Source organism: Pteropus medius, unplaced genomic scaffold (assembly GCF_902729225.1).
Source record: "Pteropus medius unplaced genomic scaffold, Ma_sr-lr_union100, whole genome shotgun sequence".
In the NCBI taxonomy this organism is placed as follows: domain Eukaryota; kingdom Metazoa; phylum Chordata; class Mammalia; order Chiroptera; family Pteropodidae; genus Pteropus; species Pteropus medius.
This window is the reverse complement of record NW_024354875.1, coordinates 29497322-29520215: the sequence shown is the minus strand read 5'-3', so window position 1 is coordinate 29520215 and position 22894 is coordinate 29497322. Positions and strand designations below refer to the sequence as shown.

At 39.5% G+C, this 22894-nt stretch overlaps 1 protein-coding gene across 1 annotated transcript in view; it reads left to right on the top strand.

The window, feature by feature from the left end:
* STK39 (serine/threonine kinase 39) overlaps nt 1–22894 on the top strand; it is a 264879-nt gene that overhangs the window by 76312 nt on the left and 165673 nt on the right. The window contains exons 7-9 of the mRNA XM_039855814.1: nt 13824–13933; nt 14138–14239; nt 16339–16472. Of these exons, the coding sequence (XP_039711748.1) occupies nt 13824–13933; nt 14138–14239; nt 16339–16472 (346 nt within the window). The remainder of the gene's footprint in view (nt 1–13823; nt 13934–14137; nt 14240–16338; nt 16473–22894) is intronic.

Here is a 22894-nt window from a genome sequence, read left to right as displayed (position 1 = left end):
AAACTATGACATAATTCCCATATATTCTTTTTTTTTGGTTTAATAAGGACAGCACATTAATGTGGCCCCCTGGATTTTGGCATCTCGATAAATGGTAACATTTGTGGAACTAGCATGAACTGAGGATGCAGTCAGTTCTGGAAACTTAGTTTTCCATCCCATCTGTACACCATCGCTAAGAAATACTTGGGGAGATTTTAAACAGCTTCCCATTCTTTAACAGCTGTGAGCAGTTGTTTGAGCAACTTTAGGAGGTCTTACTGGATGAACCCAATGGGGAGAATCACTTTGCTCTCCTCCTGGAATTTTTCCTCTGCTGCGCACATTGAGCTGCAGGGGGACGGGGTTGAGCTTCAAGGAAGAGTGTTTAGGAGGACATGAGGCAGATGGCCTCAGTCTTCCTTCTCTCTTGCTCCTTCCCTCCTTCCGTCCCTCCTCTCTCTCCCTCCCGTTCTCTCTTCCTGCCTTTAAAGGCCTTCTGTGTCATTATTAAATTAAATTTTATGTATTACCACAAGCTGTTAAGGTCGGGAAAAACAACGTTTTTAGATTGAGAGCAGAGCAATTCAAGTCAGTAATTTGCTGGATCTTTTTTTTTTTAATTTTTTTTTTTTTCCCAGAACCTCCATTTGTTATAACAAAAAATGGTCCTTCCCTGGTGAAAAGTGAACATTAGGTGTTTGGGTTCAATGCATCTTAAATGGTTAGCTGACAGATATTTACTGAGCATTTACTATGTTGCAGGCACAGTCCTCTGAGCCAATATGGTAGTAAGCAATAGAGACATTGTGGCTGTTGCCATGGAGTCTACAGTTCAGGTGAAAGAGATATTAAACACTTAGATATAGAATTTAATTTCAAAAATTTATAAGGGGAGAGAAATGCATATGCTTGAGGAATCTAAGTTAGCCACAGTACGTCTAGTTTGGCAGGTTGTTGGGGATAAACCTTAAATATATATTGTAAATATGAATAATTCAGGAATAGGTGTTTTTTATTAATAACATGAAAATGTATAACTTACTGCATGTATGATACATAGATTAGAGATTTTTAAGAAATTTAAATAGAGTTAACATGTTTTTATACTCTATAGAATGTAGTTTAACACTTGATTTCACAAAGTACATTTGAGGACACCGGTAGCCAGGGTTATCCAGCCCCCGAGTCACTAACTTACCTCATACCCTCTGCCAAGGTCTTTGCTGGCCACGTATCACCTATGAAATGATGTTCTTGGGGGTCTCAAATTTCCTTTCAGCTCTACAGATTGTATAACTGGCATACAGAAGAACTCTCTAACCTCTAGGCCTTCCTAACGAACTGCCCTTCTCACAGTCTTTCCCACTTCTTTTAATGGCAGCTCCATCCTTCCATTGAATAGGCCAGAAATCTGGTGGTCCTTGAGCCTTCTCTTACTCTTATACCCTACGTCTGGTCCAATTTGTCCGCAGATCCTACTGTTAACAATGTCATACCACCTACCCTGCTGTCGTCCTGGTCCAAGCCACCATCAGCTCTTGCCTGGATTACTGTAGACATTTCTTAAGAAGTGATGTTCTCTGCCCTTTCCTTCTGCGCTCAGTCACCCACACAGCATCCAGAGTGACACTGTTAAACTAAGTTAAAGGCTTGTATCATGCCTTTACTCAAAACCCTCCAGTGCTTTCTCATTGCAGAGTAAAGTAAAAATCCATACGGTGGCCTTCCGGCTCTTACAAGATCTGGCTCCTCATTATCTTGTTAACTTCATTTCCTGCTTCTTCTTCCTGCTGCCTCATTTCATTTCAGCCAAATTGGCCACCTCGTCGTGCATGCCCCTGCCTCGGGACCTTTGCGTTGGTTGCTCCCTCTATCTGGAATACCCTTTTCAGTACCTCCCCTTTAGATTCTCTACGCAACTGTCACATCAGCGAGGCTTCTGGGGCCATCCTGTGGTAAATTGCAGCTCCCTACTCCATATCTCTAACCCCTGCTCTATTTTTCTTTATTGTACACATCGGTGTACTCTATTTTAGTGGTTCTCAATGTATGTTCCTAGATCAGCAGCATCGCCATCACTTTGGGAACTTGATGAAAATGCAAATTCTTGCACTTTTTGTCCCTGGACCAGCTGAATCAGAAACTCTGAAGGTAGGACCCAGAAATTCATATTTTAAGAAGGCCTCTAATGATTGTGATTCATACTAAATTCTGAAAACTGCTGTATATTATACTTCATGATTCCGATTATTATCTGTATTTACTTGTATAGTCTACCCCTGCCCCAATTTAAAGTTCATCTCCATGAAGGTAGGGGTTTCTGCTCTATTGTCTCAGTGTTTAGAACTGGAAATGACACTTAGTAAGAGCTCAGTAAATAGTTTTGAATGAATTAATGAACATATGACTGTGTAGTAAATTTAGATTTAGAGAATACTAAGCAACCGAGTTTAATGTATGGCCCTCATATTTTAGGGACTTTTCAGTGTTAGGAGTTTTAAATGTCAGGTTTTCTTTATCACAGATTAAAAAATCTGTAGATTCTTTGAAGATTGTGTTAGCCCTGACTAATCCTACTTAAAACTTTGTGGAAATGATGTAAATGGTTGCTTTTAATACTTGTGGCAACTGGAATTGTGCTATTTTAATCACTTCCCATAGAGACTATCTCTTTAAAAGTATACATTCTGGTTTATTGGAAGCTTCTGATAGTAGAGCTAGTTGAGTGGAGAATTGTATGAAAAAGACCTCCTACGGGTATATGAATATTGCATTGGAAATTTAGACATTAATATTTGATCTAAGTTTCTCGTGCCTGTCTTTGTGGACGTGGCCATTCGGGAAGTCCCCATTGACTGCAGAGCATGCCTTTGGCTTGGGAAATAATACCAGTATGTTATGCTCACCTGGTGCTGTCCGTACAGCAACTCTGTCAATTTAGCTGAGTAGGTCTTACAGATGAGGGGACTGAGGGCTGCTGAGCTATTGGGGACTTGTTTAAGGTCATTCTGAAGATTGCAAACACAGATCACTCTGAAATCTCCTGACTTCACTTTCAGGCCTTGTTTTACTTCCTGACCCCGAAAGCCTGCACCCCCACCCCCTTGCCCCTTAATTCTATGCCTTTTGATAGTTCAGCTGCCCTAGGGCTCAGTTTTTTTTAGCTCTAAACTAAGGAAGGGTGACAAGACTTTCTCCAAGATTATCTTGCATCCAAAATGTTCTGAGTGTCCCTTCATTAGCCTTGGTCACTGAAGACATTCTCTGTCCTATTCGAAAGCATTCAAAGTAGAGGATGGTCTTGGGCATTGAGGGGAGAGTAAGCCAAGTGCCCTGTGGCTACTTTTACCAGAGCAACTTTAGAAATAGCCTTCCTGCCTCGCACTGGGGAGTCAGTGAAAAATGGATTTGTGATTTGGGGATTATCTATGGTTTTCCTTTGTCGTGTTTGATAGACAGTTGACCACTAGTGAGTTCTTGGCCATGTCTATTATTGGACTTGAGAAAGCTGGCTCTTGCCTGGGACCTTTAGACCAGCTGGCATGGGATTCCTGCTCCATCTTTCCTGGCCCCTCTTCCTTCTGCTGTTGCCTCCCGCACCGCACCCCTCTCCCCATCCCACTCCTCAGGTATGGCCTCTGGTTCCGCTTCTAGGAAATTCACCTGTTTTGAGAAAGGGTCCTGTGGCTCTTACATAGATGAGCAGATTACCTGCAGTTTGCTGTTATCTTAAATTAGTGCTCTCCTTCATACTGTTTCTAATTGTTGATTAGTCAACTGAACTATGAGCCAAATGTGAAGTGACATCAGCTACCACTTATTCTTCTTTCTCTTTGTCTCTTTTGAGCCTGTTCTGTCTTGATCGTGTGTTGAGGGAAGGAGTGGCAGCTTGTACAGCCTTGGCATTTTTACCAAGGATCTTCCTGTTGAATTTTTCTTATAATTTGTCTATGTCATTGTGAATTGATGTTGATTCTATGTACAAAGTACAAGCAAGTGCTAAGAACTTCTCCCTTATAAGTAAAAATATGGCACCTTTGAAGGAAACCAGTTGATGGCAATTTTGAGAGTCCACCCACGTGAGACCTATCATGAAGATATTTTCTTTGTTTTTTATTGTGCGAAGCGAAACTCTACTTTTAGGGAATAAAAAGATGATGTCTTCTGATTTCTTCTTTTGCTTTCAGAAAAGGCTGTGAAATTGTCATTTCCTGATGTTTCAAAGAAGGTCAGGACTGTTTCTCTCTCATTAATAGATGGAGAAAATGAATTTGTCTAAAGCAGCTGAGAAGTGACTCTTGAGGGATCTGGGAATATGGCAGATCATGTTTTCTGACCATGAATACCTTGGATACCTTGTCGTAAGTGGGGAGGTACTGCAGCCTAGAGCGCCAAGTGAGCTCCTTGAGCACCATTTGTGTGCAAGGAGGAATAAACGGACTTGAAAACCAGGAGTCTGAAGGGGGAAAGGAGAGTGGGTAGAATTTCAGAAAATTCCCATTTTTCTGTCTAATTCCTCTTGGGGTCCCTCCCACCTGAGCAGGACAAGTGATATGTCCAATACCTAGTGAAGCGGTATATGAATAATTGATTACTAATAGTAGATAAGGTGCCTACATATTTATTACTGACTTGCTTAAAAGATGAGTAGATTCAGTGTTATCACTTTAAGAATATGATATAACCTGCACACAGTCGCATTTCAGAGGTTCTCATGAGTGGGAAAGAAAAGAATAGTGTTACAAACATCTGTGCCGAGAATGATGCTTACTGCAGTTTATCTCCTCTGTGCCCTGGCACCTCCAGTGAGCAGCTGTTACTAATGGACTGTTAATAAGTATTATAATTTTCAATTATTTTCACAACAAACACTGTGATACCGCTGCAGTCAATCTGATAATCAAGATGGCTACGAAGTGGCTAATGGGTGGGCGGCGTGTACAGTGTGGATGCACTAGACAAAGGAATGACCCACGTCCTAGGGGGTACAGAGTAGGATGGCGAGAGATTTTGTCACACTACTCAGGACAGTGCACAATTTAAAACTTATGAATTGTTTATTTCTGTCATTTTTCATTTAACATTTTCAGACTGTGTTTGACCACAGGTAACTGAAACTGTGGAAAGTGAAATCTGGGATAAGCGGAGACTCCTGTTTTGCCCTTGTACTTACCGTGTCATAAGATACATGAATGTGCACCAAACTTTTTCCTTGCTACTCTCCTACTACTGTGGCTCTCTCCATCTCAGAGGTGAAAGAGAGAAGCTGTGGCTGGGCTGTACTTTGTCTTCAAATCATACTAAATCATGCCGTAGCACTTGGTAGGGAGACAGTGCTCCTGCACAGTGCTTCTCCAATCTGCACATTGACTCAGCTGGGGATCTTGCTACAAGGAAGACTCCGATTTGATAGAACTAAGGTGGGAACCCAAATTTTGCATTTCTCCAAGGCTCTCAGATGATAGTGATGGTTCTGGCCTGAGAACGCCACTTTGAGAAGCAAGGGTCTAGACTAGAATGTTGAAGATACTTCTGTTTTCCGAGAAGTGTATTGTTCTATGGAACGTTTATGTAAGCAAAGCCCCAAACAGAAACTATTGGCAAAAAAAGTGAATTAGACTCTTCTTGCAGTATGTTTTTTCCTCCTTCAGATGCCTGTGCATTTATTTGTTTTGATTTTGCCCCAGTATTAAAAGCCACGCTTAATGTTGGAGCTGTTTAAAACTGCAAAATTGCACTATATGCTAAATTGCTGATTTTTTACCAGCTCCTGTTGGGGATTGCAACTGCTTTGGCCTCTGATGCAATGGTTAACCCTTAGCAGTCAGGAAGTATGAATAAAGATGGCTGGCCTGGGGAAAGACAGAGGCTGTAAGAGTTAAGAAGCCTTTGGTTATAAATACCAGAGTGCTTGACAGACAGGTAATTAAGCAATTCAGACATTTAATTATCTCACATAACTGAAGTCTGGGGCATTTATTTCCGGGGTTGGTGCAGAAGTCCAGGGATATCACAGAGGTCATGGGCTCTTTCCTACTTCCTATTCTGTACCTCAGTACTGTCAGGCGGCATGTGTCCCTATAGGCTGCTCTTGCTCCCAGCATCACGTCCTCACATGACAGTGTCCCAAACAGGCAAGGGAGTGGGGAGCAGAGGAGCCTTGGAGGGTGGTTCTTGTATTCAGGTGGAAAATTTCCCCACAAGAACCTTCACCATACTTCCCTTGGATCTCATGGGCTGAGAGTGGGGCAGACCCTCAGACTGTTCACTGGTGGGAGGAACCAAGCACCTTCATTGGCTTACATCAGTACAATTAATCCCCTGAGGCCTGGCAAACAAAATCAGGATTCTCATAGAGAAAAACAGGGTATGGTTTCGAGTAGACAACCAACTGTGTGCTACAAGGACTAATCTTATTGAGAACCTGCTATATATATTTTTTCAGCTCCTCATTTTATAGCTTCTGAAACTGTTGCTCCAAGAAGCTAAATAAATTAGCAGGGAGTATAATTGGGATCACACACAGGCCTGTTTGATTCCAGAGTGCCTCCCCAGGGGGAAATGCCCTCTTCTTTTTAGTTTTATGGATTGGTGGTGGGAGCCTCCCTAGAGAAGGTCAGGAAGGACCCCAGGGTATGCCTCTGCATGGGGGCCACACCAAGTCTGGCACCATTTGGCCTCTTGGTAGTTATGCTCATATTCGAGACTAAATGAATATCGCTATCAGAATAGTTAGAAAACTGCTCCTATCAAAGTGGCATTATTTCAAGAGGAAACGAGCCCAGTGAGTGTTGGCAGCTGCTGTCCTACATGTTACCACATCCTGACTTGGCCGCCTGTCCTCTGGGCTCTGCTTCTTGCTCTGGGTTTGCTGAATTCTGCTGAAGAAGAGCACAGGTACCCAGAGGTGTGGCATCCACCTGGAAGACTCGATGCGTCCCCTCTGCCACCACTCAGCACTGTACCTTGCTCTCCCCCGCCTCAGTTTGCAGGGATTCCCAGTGGGCATGAGGGACAGCCCTGCCCGTTTCCACTCAGACTCTTCATGCCCGGTGGTCTGATGGCATTCTGAGGCTGGCAATGCTCTAGGACAATGAGGAGTTGTTCCTATTTAATTTAAAAACAAAAGTAAACGGAAAATCTGGTAGAAAAGACTAGGTTTAATTATACCTTAGAAAAATAAAATTGAGAAATAGTGATTTGGTCAGTTAAAAAAAGCTAAAAGCATTCCACTAAAAGATGTGATAATTGGGTAAGCATTGCAGTCAGGAGGAAATGATCCCGGCAGCCCCTTAGCTTCCACTTACATGACAACTTGTGGCCAGGGCTGGGCTGCCTTGTTGTTCATCATATGCCTTGTGGGGAGAGAGATTTTGACCAGAGAGCACTATGATCAGAACTAAACTTTAGGCAGATTAATCTGGATGGAATAAGGAGTCTGGATTGCAGCTGAATGAGGCATATCTCCAATTTTGTAACTGCAAAAGCCGTGACTTACCCTGTCTTTGTTTTCCTTCTGTCATGGAAAGAATCGGGGCGGCGAGGGTAGGAAGTGGCGGCATGGTGGTGCATGGGGAAAGGGCCTCTAGGAATTACCAGCAACTGAAGATGACACGTTTAGTTCTGAGTTTAATTTGTTGGACATATTAGCATATTTCTTCTACTCATGTAACCGTCAGTCTGTTTAATATCATAATTTCTCATGTTAGCTCTCAGTAGAAGGCTAGGATTGTGTCCAAATCAAAGCTCCATAAGCCCCATGGTGTGTAAACCCATGGTATTAAGATGCTATTGTGCACACCCCATGCTGGCTGAAGAAAAGTGGGATGCTACACCGACACATTCCACTACAGACACAACATAAGAAGAACAAAATACATTGTTTAAAAGAAAATAAAGTTCCATAGTCTGTTCCTATCAGAATTCAGAACATATTTGCTTCTGTTTTATACTCATTATTATTTCGCACAATTTAAGCCATAATGTACTTCTTAATATGCTTCTTTGTTCATTCAACATTGGTGGTATAGCGTTTTAAGGAAACCTGTGGGGTCAGGAAGGCCGAATGCTGGCAGCCCTGAAAAATGTTCCTGGGTGTTTAGCAGTACATTTCAGTTTTGCCAATAAAGTCTTGAGAGCCTCTCATGAAAAAAAAACAAAAACAAAAAACATGGAATCAAACCAAATTATGAAGGGATTGTTTTTTGATGACATAAATATGACATTTAAGATTAACTAGAGAAACTCAAACTAGTTTTTCTGTGTTGGGTAATCACAACTCGATCTTTACTCAGGGTAGAACTTAGGAGTTGTGGAGGATTAACCTCATTTTTCCATTTTCCATTTCCTTTTCAGTGCAGAAAAATACACTGACCTTTTCCAAAAAAGACAGACTAAGTGGCTAACTCCTTGAAGAACTGTGGATTTTATTCAGACCCTTAGTAACTTGCTGTGTGGTCTTTGGCAAGTCATGTACTCTTTTTTAATTCCTTCCTCTTGTTCAGTTCTAACAACTACTAAATCATCATATTTTCTCAAGAATTTGTCAATCCTTTCCATTTCCAGAGTCTCTATTGAGATACAGGCCCCGCTGATTTCAGTCCTGGGCTGTAGCTGTGCTCCTCTCTGCCTCTGGTCTTCCTCCTTTCCCGAACATCCCTGCACAATTGCTTTTCCCAAATTCTCCATTTCACTGGAAAGTGGACACCAGTATGGTCCAGGGTGCTAACTAGATCATGAAGAACTTCGCCTACTTGGTATTCAGACTCTGTGGTTGAGTTCTTAATAGTCAGCAGTGCTTCCTTGAATTTCTAGAAAATGGCCTCTGGGAAAAAGAAGCTGCTTCTAGCAGGGAACTACCAGAGGCCTCTGCAGATATGGTGGCTTTCACTGCCCCAGGCGGCTGGTCAGTTGAAGGTCTCAAGGGATCAGTATCTGTTGTAACCCATGTTTAATACATTTTTGGAAGATCTGAACGGTCAAGTGTTGAATTGACTTAAGCCAGGTTTTTTAATGTACAACTCACAGATATTAGTAGATAAAGTAGATGTTTTAGGTAAGTAGGAGTTGGCTGCTCAGCCACAATGTCACTTCCAAGTTTTAAGAAAATCAGGTTTCAGACCAAATTTTGCCATTTAATTAGCAAGCAAAACCCTAAAGAGTTCTCACAATTTGTTCTGTAAGCTCAAGGAAATCCCTGCTCTCTGTTCTTCCAGGTTAATGAAAAATTCACTTGAAGCAGACTTGCCAAATTCCAGTTGCAGTTTTCTTATACACTTGTACGTGACATCTAGAAGCTAACTAGAGATAGAACTGTTTAAGGATTTAGCTTACACTTGGGCCTAGCTGGATTCTTTCTATTTATGCAAGAGTAGAAGTGTATCTATCTAAGATATTTTAGCCACATTCTGTGTGCTTTCTACCTTTATTTTCACCAGTGAAAGCCCATTTCTAACATGCATAATGCCTATCCATATAGGTGACTCTTTTCTCCAATAGCAGCCCCTTTGGGGCATTCACTTGACTCATGATACTTACCAATACTTAGATATGGATAGCAGAAATATTTCCAGCAGCTGCCTCTGGCATCCTAGGTCAGAATGCCAGTTGACCACTTGGGTCGTAGTATCACGACAATAATATCGCATGGTGTATGTCAAAGTATTTTAGGTAAATTGTAGACATCACGTAGTTGGCAGACTGGTTTTGCAGGCTAAATCAGGCAGGCAGAATTGCTTTATTTTGCTTTTTCACTTTAAAACAAATGAATTTATTGCAGCAACAGCAACAAAAAGAAAGGTTTTTCATAAAATCTTGATGTTTGGCCTTCTCTGGGAAATTTGGGACATCTGCAACACCAGGTCTGTATTCCTTTTTGGCAGCTTTCTTTTCCAGCTGAATAGCAGAAGCCTGCTTTAGACCTGGGGTGGGAATGGGCTCCTGGGAAGGGCTCTGTACTTCTCGTGTCTCCCTACGCTGAGACTGAGTATCACCTGTCCTCAATCATTGAGATTGTGCTATTATTTTTCAGGACCCCTTCCCCCCTTTATATTCCTGCCTGGTCCCTGTAGGTACTTGAGTTTTTGACCCTTGCAGCTGTCGGACAGCTTTTCTTGTTGGCTCGACACTTGTGCTTTGCTCATGCTGTTTCTTTGCAATGTCATTTCCTTTTACGCTTGCCTGTCCAAATCTTAACCTCATCTTCATGGCCAGGTCCAAAGCCCACTTGGATGTAGAAGTCTCTCATGGCTGTTATGGTTCTATCTCCTGTGTTTCTACACAGGACAGCATGGTGTACAGCATTTGATTTTACACAGTTTATTGTTTCACGTCTTCTCCCACCTAGATGATAATGTTCGTAAGGGCAGAAAACATATCTTTCTCAAATTTTATATTTACCACTATAAAAATGTTAATGCTTAGCCTAGTTACCTCATTTTTTAAAAGGCAGAGAACAGTAGCTTATTGATCTACCTAACAGTTATTGTAAAGCATATTTCTATGTAGTGAAAAGAAGTAGGAGAGTGTTATAAATATGAAAGTGATATAACAATAGATGTAACCAAGAAGGCTGATAAGGAAACAGAGGCCAGAAAGGTTAAGTGCCTTACTGGGTCACAGGGTTGGAGAATAGCCTAGTCTTCGGTCTAACCACTGTGATATCTGCCTTTGCCAGTTAGGCTGTGCTATTTCCTAGAAGATCTACCACTCACCAAATCAGGTAGTTACATGGCAAAACCCTGTGGATCCTCCTTAAGGCTTAGCATTCACATATCAAAATAAGATAATTCCCAGAGTTACTTAAATAGTACACCACAAATTAGGCAAAAGTGATGGATGCACATCAACTAACACAAAGGGGGCTGTGAAAAGCCCAAGGCACCAAGAGTCAGGATGTCAAAGATGCTTTCATCGTTAATAAGGACAAACAGAATGTCCTCTACCGATGATGCTACACTTCGTGGAGGAAGTAATGTGGACTGAACTGGACAGTGACAGAGCATAGGGTGCAAAGACAGCACTGGTGAGGATTCGGGAATAAAAAGTAAGGGCTAGAGCTCAAGGACTACATTGGGAGTAGTGATAGATGAGGCAGGAGAGGTAAGGGAATCAGATATGCATGTTGTGCTGAGAGGTTTTGACTTTATCCTGGGCGGGGCAGGGAACCTTTAAAGACTTTTTATGAGGGGTCAGGTCTGGTTACTGGAGCATGGCCCTGGGGAAAACAAGGAGGTGGTGACTTAGTAGGCTGCCACAGGAATCTTGGCTTAACCCAAGGCAGTGGCCGTGGGGAAGGAGAGAAGTAGATGGATTCGAAACATGTCAAGCTTTTAAAAAGTTACTAGGGCGACAGCATTCTTTCTAGGGTGAGATGCAGTTATTCCCGGAGATAGAAAGATGGGCTGCCTAACTTGATTTGTAGCCTTTAATTCCATTTTTCCAGAGAAGTATTCATATTTTCTGAGTCAGGTGTCTCTGGCTCCACTCCCTTTGGCTGTATAGATGTACCCCTTAGGAAACAAAGACGCTTTTCACTGTTCCTGCTCCGCCACCTCCTTCTCACTGTCGTATGTAAACTGTCTCCACAGAATATACCAACTTCCCTGTTTACACAAGCACACTATGTACTTTGGTTGAAATGTTCTGTTCCTCAGTACATATACGTCTTTCTGGATACACAGTGGCCATAAATAGGAGCAAATTGTATATTCTATAGTCATAAGGGTGAATAGACGTTAAGATTGGTGTTTTCTGCTTATGGAATTTTTGCTTTGAGCTTTAAAGACGTATAACCATCTGTTTGAGACTTTAAAGTGAGTGTTCTAAGTAGAGGCTCTGAATAATTATGTGAATCATGACAGATATATTGGAAAGGTTTTGTCAATAATGAGTTGCTACTATACATCTTTCTCAGCTGCTTTGCAGCTTTAAAAAGGTCTAATGATATCAGATGGTATTTTTAAGGAATTTAAAAAATAGAATATTAAATATGTATTTTTCGTCTGGACCATATCTTTTAGGAGGAGACTTTGGGGTTGCTTCAGTGCTTTTAAAGAATCTATTTTTCTTTAAAGCAGCTTTTACCCATATCCTTAATTATTTACAGATAATAATATATTTATATATTATGTTACAAAATGATTTCAGTAAAAATGGAATGTCATCATATTCATAGTTGAACCCCTGTTCAGAAATATAAATTAAGTTGAAATTAATATTTTTGGAAGCGTTGTCATGTTGTTTTTTCCTCCAGCCAAACAAATGATTCAATTCACCTAGCTTTTCTATAAGACAATGAATTTCTCTACAGGAGACTGGTTCATGGTTTCCAGAGATTCCCGCTCCCCCGCCGCCCCACCCAGGTCATTTTTCTGACCACAGTATAAAAATTCAAAGTGTTTTAGAGTTTGTACACATATGTACAAATTAGATTATATAGCATTTTCAAAATATACTTTTCAATATTAATGTGAGAGTAGCAGTTGGAAGAGACTCCATTTGTCAGTCTTTATTCATTTTGCTTGTAGTTTAGATCTGTTGGGAGTTAAGTAAATTTAAATGTAAATAAAATGAAACAGTCAACATATTCAACTCAGGGAACAGTGTTATTGCATAACTTAATATTGTAAATGTAAAGCAGATACTGATACATTTGACCTTGATTTTTACTTGATGTCATTCTTTGGTAAGTGCTGTCATCCTGGCAGTCAACAAATGGGACCAGCAAAGAATTATATGAGAGCAGTTTGAAGGGGCTCCTACTACATAGTCTGCTGCATCATTTTGAGGCATTGACTACCCTTTTTTAAATTACTGTTTACCAGCTTACTTTCGAGCTGTCTTTGAGTTGGCTCCTAGGTCTATACTAGCCCTAAGAAGTTGGTACTTATCAACTAATTTTAACCTTTAATAAAAATTTGAAGAAATGCATGTATTAATAATCATTGGGTATTCCCTTTTCTACTGTCACCAAAAAAGACATCATTTTTGCATATATGCATGCATGCAAAAATGACTCAATATGCCTAATTGAGTCATTTTCTCAGAAAAAGGACTTCTAGTATATAATGAATGTTAAGAACAGTATTACCTCATTGTACTAACTACTCCATCTATAACTAGGAAAATCATCTAGAAAACAAACATTGGAAAAAAAACTTCCTGCTGATCATGCTTTTCCTTTGTGTTGATTGGTACATGTGGTCAAACTTGGGCATGCAGGCTCTGTGTACTCAGGTTTGTGGGTTTGTCATTATGATCTTGGCTAGGTGTTAGAGAATACTGTTGAAAGAAAGGCATGGGAATGTGAAAGACGGATGTTATTCATCCTTTATTAAGAAAAAAATTCCACTCTGAAAATGATGATGATATGGGATTAAAGAGGCTAGAAAATAATCATAATAAAAACATAAAAAAAAAACTACATGACTTACTAGTTTTACTGCCTCTAATGCTTATAAATTATTTTCTAAAATGAATCATAGCCAAAAGCTAAGATCCTTTATATTTAGAGCTTTGGGAATGTGTTTATACTTTTGTCAATATAATTATTCGTGGTTAGTTATGACTTTTGACACCTTTTTGGCGGGAAAAATTATTTCGTATGCTGAGCTTTTGCACTGGTAGCTTGCTGACCCATGGCCATGATGCCGTTCTCTAAAGTGTAGTGGGTGGCGGATGGCAGGGCTGCCCAGTGTGTATACCTGCGAGAGCTCCGTGGTGTCTGCAACAATCCATCACCGGTGTAAAGATCATTGGGAAGAGAAATGTTCATAAAGTCAGAATTTGTAAGCAATAATGTCTTATATAAAATAAAGGTGATTTCTTTTTTCTCCTTTCAGATTTTGGGGTAAGTGCATTCTTAGCAACAGGGGGTGATGTTACCCGGAATAAAGTAAGAAAAACCTTTGTTGGCACCCCGTGTTGGATGGCCCCTGAAGTCATGGAACAGGTAAAAAAAAAACAAAAAGTGATGTTTTGATTGATGTTTTAGAATATATCATGTACCTAAGGTTTAATTCCCGATTGCTGGGCCTTAGCATTCTGATAGCAAAGTTGTGCATACACAGCTGTGGACTTAGCATGTACTGTTGTCTTCGTGCTGTATGGCGTGCCTGCTATATAATCGTGTTCTTTTCCCTGGTTTCTTTCTTAGGTGAGAGGCTATGACTTCAAGGCTGACATGTGGAGTTTTGGAATAACTGCCATTGAACTAGCAACAGGAGCAGCGCCTTATCACAAATATCCTCCTATGAAAGTAATTACTCTTGGAAATAATAATGTTGGGTTTGAAATCTGATTTAACAAAATCTATTCTGTAGTTCCCTTAAACATAGTCATTTTTCTCTTAGACCTGGGGAGAATTAATGGAGGAATGTAGCCCGGTTAAATGTTTTCTGATGTTCTCAGTGGACAGAACAGGACAAAAGTAGTACAGTACCCCGCTCTGAAACTTGCTTTATATTCTTAGCACAGAGCTGACTAAAGAATGTAATCAAATTGGTTGATGGGGTTGACAGCTGTGACAAATGCTGGCCGTTACTCTTTTGATAGCAGAATATCCCCAGCACCCCCAGGAAAATCTAAAATAGATTACACGGATATCATCTTTGCAGATGGATTTCCCAAATTTTCAGGACTTTTTTTTTTTTTTTAAGTGTGCCATAACATTTCACTTGTTTTCATAGTGACTTCTCTAAAATAAGTGAGCCTAGTATTTTTAGGAAATAACATACATTTGGATACTATTTTTAGAGTTTTGTTCTTCTTGTAACTGGCCTACGTCATTATTTTTCTTAATTTTTGAGATGGTAATATCAGGGCTAATTTACCCAACCAAATTTTGTTTTGTGGCTGAAATAGTTAAGTGGAAATTATGAAGGTATTTTACAGAGAATATGGTCTATGTTTGCTTCAACTTTTCCCTAGGAAAATATTGGAAAAATTTAGGAGGATTAAAAAAGAAAATGAGGATTAAAAAAATTAAATATTTTCACTGATTAAAAAGTTAATATAGTCTTATTTTTGAAACTCTGGAAATACAAATAAGAATAAAGAAGAAAATAATCATCTGCAATCTCACCAACTACAGATAATCCCTATTAAAGTTTTGGTATAGTTTGTTACATTGTGAGTGTATGTGTGTGTGCACACACTTTTTTTTTTTTTACCATAGTTAAGATTTTAGGGGGTATGTGTGTCTATACATACTTGATTTTGTTAGTAAACTGAGGTGTACACAATTAAAGTGACTTCAGAGGAAAATCACTGAAGCAGCTCAGGACTTTTTCTTCCAGTTGGTTTTTCTGTATTATTATTTTTTATTTCTTGTCTTCCTACTTAGTGTTTCCCACCTGAACCCAAGGTCACATTGCTAATCCCAGCCTGAACTCATGCAGGGCTTTCCCTCAGACTTTACAGTTCTCCGACTTTCTTCTGTTTGCCGTTATCCTACACAGACAATAAACTGCCACTTTCATCCTTCGTCTGTTCACACATCTGAAAGTGTTTGAAAACCGTCTTGGCATATATATTTACATAAATTGAGGCTGCTTTATAAATTAATGAGGTTTATTCATATTATAGGTCAATAGTTTACCACAAATTCTTTCTTTCTTTTTTTTAAAGCAAATAATTTTGATGTTAGTGTGAAAGAGTAGACTCTTTACCCTTTTTTGGCTTCATTTTGTTTTGTCCTGCTTCAAGAGCAGCATGGCTTTTTGCTCTGATTATGGTTTTTAGCAACTCAGTTGTATTTCAGAGTCTTTAATTCTCTCAGTTTTGCCAAGACTTTAAGCAATTTTCTGTATGTTTTTCCATTTAAAAAAAAAAAAAGGAAAATCATATGATACCTCCTGGGATGTTGTGAATTTATTTTTAGGGTCAGTAATTTTACAGAAGCCTTAAGTACAGACGGTTCCTTGCTTGAAAGTGAGCTGTACACATGAACATTCACTGCTGCTCTGGCCCTTCCTTTCTCTCTCCTCCACCACCCCCTTTCCCAGCCAGAGTCCCCATCTTCGCTAAGCCCGCGCTGGAGCTACGTGCTCCTCGAGGCTGTGAGAGAGCCAGTTCCCAGGAAGCTCTGTCGCCTTCGCTTTGGGAGATCATTTTTAATACATAGAGCACATTTTGTAAGTTCTGTCAATGGAATAACAAAAAGGTTAAAGGGCACATGAACAGATTTGCAAAGGGAAATGAATACTTTCATACACACTTTCTGGAAAGTTAAAATCATAGGAAAGCACATTTGTACCTACTGAAAGTTGGTCTTTGAAGCTTTTGTGAAAAATTAAAAAGCTCGACTGTAGCAATTGCTATACTGAGGTTCCGTCTTTTTGTTTGTTTCTGCTGCAGGTGTTAATGTTGACTTTGCAAAATGATCCACCCACTTTAGAAACAGGAGTCGAGGATAAGGAAATGATGAAAAAGTACGGCAAGTCCTTTAGAAAATTACTTTCACTGTGTCTTCAGAAAGATCCTTCCAAAAGGTATGTCAAACTTGGTGGATGAGTAACTGACCTGGTTTGAGTCATGACAAAGCTTTGTTTGTCCATGAGGGAAGGCTGTGTGAGGACACCTGCAAAGTACTTCTAGTTCAAGGGAAATCCTGCTGCGGCCCCCACATTGCCAGCCTGTTAGGGGAAGCCAGCATGGGTCCAAAAGAGAAAGAAGTGAGTGAGGATGGGGAAGAGGCAGAGGAAAATTTTAGTGTTAATAAGATTCACTGTGCTTGTTAGGTGTGGGCTTTGTCATCAAAGGAAATGAAGTAAAACAAAAGAAATTGTCAATGGTGCATTCGGAAGCTTGAACTAATATTCTGCACTGTGTAGGTTGAGCTGACCTCTCAGGATTTGAATATCCTGTTCGCTCCAGTCTAAACCAGGCAGAGCTATTGAATTTTGCATGAGCTTCCTTTTAGTTGCAGAACAAGTTATTTGTACTGTTTAAGCAAAGAAGATTAAAATTTTTACATTAGAAAGATTAATCATATAAGCAGAAGCAAATTGTTTTAAATTAACTTCAGAATTTTCTCTTTATTCATGGGCCGTTGCCCTACACTGTATGTAGTGTGTATGTTTTCTGAGTTTGTTTCTCCCTTAATTTCTGTGACTTTGAAACAGCCTTGCTGATGATAATGGAGCAAGTGCCCTTCATCACTTAAAGGAGGATGTCAGTGATGTGAACCACACACAGGTCTGGCCTGGGCTTGACTGTGTGTGGCCTGTCCTGACATGCAGTGACATACAACCTGGAGAGGACTCTGAGAAGTTAACCACTATCTTCATCCACCCTAGGGTCCAATTTGATACTTATATTTTAAAACATAAAAACTGGCTTCTCCTCTGAAACTTGTTTTTCAGGGAAGATCCCTGCTGTTTGAAGGATTCCTTCTTATCTGAAATTCTTTGTGACACTTAAGCCTTGACACAGTAATCCGCTGTTTGAATAGGCTACCCTTCTCAACATTAAACTTGTTTCTATTATTTTATCCATTTTTTTGTAGCTACTCTCTTCATTCCTTTACATTTTACTGAATTTGCCTTGAATCTTTTCTGTATCAATTACCTTCATCATGGGGCCAGGTCTAAATCAGACTGTTTGCTATTGAGCATCTTGAAATTATTAATTGCAAAAGGGATGATTATTTTGTTAACACCTGTACACCGTTTCTGCTTAAACATTTCAATTGCCCTTTATATTTGATTTGTAGGGCTTGTTTCTCCTCTGAAGTCATACCGACCTTTCATTAAGATTACTTCTTCACTCTCCTATTGAGTGAAAGTGCTCTTAGATTCTAACTTTGTTCCGCAATACCTGATTGTCTTCCCCTTGTAGTTGGTATCATCTCCAAACATAAGTTCTTGGCATTGCCAGGGAAACAATTCAGTCCTCCAAAGCCCAGTGAGAGAAGTACTTGTCTTCCGGGTTAGCACTGAGGGTCTTTGTGATTCTTGAACTAGTAGAGATCCCACTTGGTGGTGGTGATGTGTAATGTCACACAATTCCAGCTCTTTCAGAAGATGATCCTTCAGGGTAGAGTTGTTAGTGTACTTAGTGATGCAGTAATACCTTTCTTTAGGAAATCTTTAATTTGGTCAAAATAAATTAGATTAGATTGTCATATATTTAACAAACCATCCTTGTTTCTTCCAGGTTTTATTTATTATATGAATTCAAATGTCAGATTCCCACTACTCCACCCCCCAAAATTTTTTTTAGAAGAGACCCACATACTCAGATTTTTACAGTCTTTCCTTCAGAGTACTTTCTTAGTAACATTATTGATCAAGAAAGTATTAATAGTTTAAGGACTTCTTTTAGATGTTTTTTTCTGTAATACAACCTATTCTTACTATTGTACCATTGTCCTCTATGACAGAGTGTTAGTGGTGCACAAACTTCCCACATGACTCCTTTTAACGGAAAGATATGGGTGTGGGAAGGTTGGGGTATAAAAAAACTTCATGAAATGTGAGAATGGAAAATCAGCAATATTGTCCAATTATTATATAGGATGCAATCTTAAAATATGTATTTATTACTGAATTAATAAGTAAACATTTAATTGCTGCACAATTCTGAAAGGAACCATGAATATTTCCTGTCTTCTCTGCCTTTGCTTATGTTTTCCAAGGGTTCTTCTTCTTCCTTTTTCCCCCTTCCACCTGTCTTTCAACACTTAGTTCAAAGGCTCCATCTTCTTAGAGTTAGATACCTCTGGGTGGGATTCCTAGCTCTACTTTATCACCATCTGCATTACTTAGTTTCCTTTTCTGTAAAATGGGCCTAATTACACCTACTATGAGGATGGAGTAAGATAATACACTTAAAATGGATAAGACAGTGCCTGGGGGTTTCTAAAAATTCAACAAATTGGGATTGCTATTCATTATTTGCCTCCTTCTTCCTGACTAAGTGGAATTTTTGCAAATTTTAGTTTTTCGACCATATGTTGAATACATGTCTCTTGTAGCACTTATCACACTGTATATTTATATTGACTTACATATCCAATTTCTTCATGAGTTTGTGTTTTTAGAAGGAGAACCTGTGCCACTCGTCTTTATATCTTTTATCCATAGTAATTGGTCTGTCTTACATACTCAGTGGTATTTCCTGAATAACTAGAGACAACTGGATGCTTGCTTGCAACTTAGGGATGATTTCGACTCATTGTAAAGAGTTTCAAGGAACAAACGAGATTTGAGTGGGTTGAGGAGTGAATGCAAGATTTTTGATCATTTATATGCATTTCTGTTGCCTGCATACAGATCATAGACTTGCGGTCTGAAAGCTGTTCAACTGTACCAAAACCCTGGTCTTGCTAAGTACATTTTTAGCAATGAATGAAAACATATCACAGGGGAACAGTGACCAGGACTGATTCACTCCTGTGCAGGAGCCCTCAGGCTAGCCAAGAAGGGGTTGTGCTTTCCTCCAACCTTGAGAGCTCATGGAACTTTCCTAAAAAGTGATAGCTGGGGTGTCAGAGCTGTTTGCCTCAGGGTGATCTGTGCTCTGCATTGTCACAAAGAATTGCTCATATTTGTATAGCAGAACATTTTGGTATTTCTTAAAAAATGAGCTTTCATCCTGTAGATTACATGCTTCCTATGGATGGCAGCTATAAAAGGAACCACCATTTTCTTTGGGCAACAAGCGGGTGGATGTTGCATAGATAAATCCATTAGAAATGAATTAAACCTGAATATTTCCTTTGGGAGGAGAGATAGGGTGAGAAATGCAGCTCTGCCTGAGGTCAGTGAGCTATTAGGAATTATAATGCAACTATTTAAACTGTGTTATATTCATCCCAAATCCTTTGAAAATTATTTTAAATCTCAGTGGACTTTGGTTCATCCATATGTATTAACTGAATCCTTTAGGAGATTTTCTTGGAGAATGTCAGTACTTGCAGACTACTGCATTGTTTTTAAGGATTTAAAATTGAGTCATCATTCAAAGCCGTGACCATTATTTTGGTTGCTGGTCTAACATTTCCTGTAAAATAGTGTTTGTTACTTATACTACATTGTATTGCTTGATAATTGATAGTGTCCATGTAAGACATCACTGTGCTTGCAGAATTTTTTTCTCCTGTAGTTCCTAACCAAGAGATAGGCAGCATCAATAGTTCCACATTAGTCCTGCAGTGGCAGTTACTATGGCATAAAACTAAAACAAACATATAAAACAAAAAAACTAAAGCTAGGTGGGCAGCACGCACCTCAGCTTTTTTCATATCTTCTATCACTTTCTAACCTCTCTCGTTTTCCTTATTCTTTACAATTCTATTTTTTTATACTTTCTCATGGAGTTACTTTGGCACATGTAGGATTCTACTCCAAAGCTATAGACGCTTGAGCTAATTTGAGCACCAAAAAGACCTGCTATTTATTTAGTTCTTCTCTGTACATACAGAGTAGAAATCACCTATTATTTAACATAAATATTCAGCCTCTAAAAAAAGAGCGTGGCTTCTTTAAACCATTTCTCAGTCTTTTTTGTATTGGTGCAAGCTAAATGTGGAGTGCAGAGAAAGGAGTTTTCTCTGTAGCATGCGTTTCCCCTTTACAGTTTCGGTTACCGTGGAAATGACCTTGCTGGGGAAGTGAAAGTATTTTCCCAGCCCAGAATCTCAAGGTGTATCTGGCATTTCCCAGCCTTCTCTCTACACTGGTCCCACACTTGACCCTTAGTGGGCAGAAGGAGGAGGTGTGAGCGCAGCGGAGAGACATAAGCTTTCAGCTCTCCACCTCAGTGCCTCCACTGTGTACAGACTTTTCCCCTTTCCTTTTTTTGGGGGGTGGGGGTGGGGACAGGGGCTAGCATGAGTCTTATTTTCATTATATCCTTCTGCTGCTCCCTAATGTTTTGAACAGGTACTTAGACTTTAAGTGCTGACTAAACCTAGCCCTAGGAGTTACAGTTCTGTGTCCAAATGTCTAGTAGCATCACTTTTACCTCATCTTTGATTATGGTATGAAATCGAGCTGCAGCAGTTTTCTGGTCTGTGTTCTACATTGATATATAAAAATGAATACCGTATGGTCCCTGTCTTGGAAGGGCTTGTAAACTTAGTGGGGCGGAGGTCGAGAGACATAGGAACAGATAGCTACAGAATGAGAGTGTGGGTGGATTGGTTTGTGAGCAGTAAATTTGGCTTGTAGGAGTTGGGAGGAGTATTTCTGCAGATGGCTGACATTTAAATTGGTTTTGGCCTATGAACGAGGGTGTGCCAGTTATTTACAAATAAATTTCAAAGCAAGAAAAGCAGTGCGTGCTTTTGTCATGAGAGAGCAAGACTTGGGTGAGAACATCACTGTAGTTGGATGACAGGGTGCATGTGGGATGTGATGGGAAATGAGTATGAAGTCAGGATCTCTCAGGCTACTGAAATCCATTAGGATGGATAAGAAATTAGGTGTTTTTAGAAGCCAGCTTGAGAGCAGTGTGGATGATGGGTTGGGATGAAGAAGAGAGAAGTGGCAGGGAGACTAACTGGGAGGCCGTTGTGTCTGTACTGGCCAGAGGTGATGAGGATTTCAACCAAAACAGTGGCCTTGAGTCCCTTCATCATCTTGATTTTCTTAGGTTTCTTTTCACTTAAAAAAAATTCAGCATAAATTGAATTTTGTGTGCCCCTTGGATTTTTAAAAATGTGTTTCATGTTATGAGGTACCAAATGTGGCACCAAGTCTTACTCAGTCTATTGTGTGATGAACGGTTCTCCTAGGCGTTCTCAGCAGCCCTCCCCTTCCACCCAAACAGGATTCAAAAGTGTTTGACTCTTCCGACGCTCCTCTTCCAGTTTAACATCATACTCTCTTATCTACTAGATGAAAGTTGCTGAAGGAAGTGTTTATATCTGTCATATTCACTACAATATGCCTTGCATCTAGCATCATGCCTGACAAATAGTAGATGCTCAATAAATGTTTACTGAAAGAATGAAAGAATGAATTTGGAGTAACTGGAGGCCAAAAACATTGCTGATAATCAGTTAAGAGTACACTTAACAACCAAAGTTAAATCATGTAAAAGAATAGTATCATTTTTAGTTTTAGTGCTTGTTTAACAAGGTACAGATTCATGAATTTGAATAAGCTTACAAGGGATATGTCATACAAAATGTGTACCATGGCCCACCTGTTGCTTAGACCTTTATTTACTCGAAGCAGTTAGCAATTAGTGGCTGTTTGTGGCAGTGGATAAGGCCACTTGGAGTTCTTTTCTGGTACTTGTAACCAGTGTTCCACTTGAAACTGAGGGAAAAAGCAATAACGATTTAAACAGCAAATTTATTTGCACAGAAAAACAGTTCAGGGCCCCTGTTGACGTACACATTCTGTATATCATGGCACTTAGTGACATTTCCTAATTCATTTATATGCTTGGGTTTGGTCCCTGGAAACATTTAAATGGAGCTTTCTGGTTTCAAGAAAGTGGTTTCTGATCTCTTCAAATATGAGGACTCCTTTTAAACTTGCACCCCTCTCAACATAATACTATTTGCACCTTGGCTAATCATTGCCGGAGAGAATACCTAATGATACTCAATAATGATTCTCTCTGTCCTCCTATTTTTTTATTAAGAGAAATTTCAAACATACAGAAAAGGTAAAAAAAAAAAAAAGTATATGTTTACTTCTATACCACTATTAGATTCAATAGTTATTAACATTTTCCATATCTACTATATCTGCTTATTTATATTTTATTTGCTGAACAGTTTGAAAATAATTTACAGACTTAATACATCAGCTTGCATTCTCCACAAATACAGATGTGTTCCTACATAACCACAGTACTTTTCCACACCTAAGAAAATGATCAGTAATTTCCTAAAATTGTCTAATACCTAGCATATTCACTATCTCTAATTATTTCCAAATGTCTTTTGTAACTT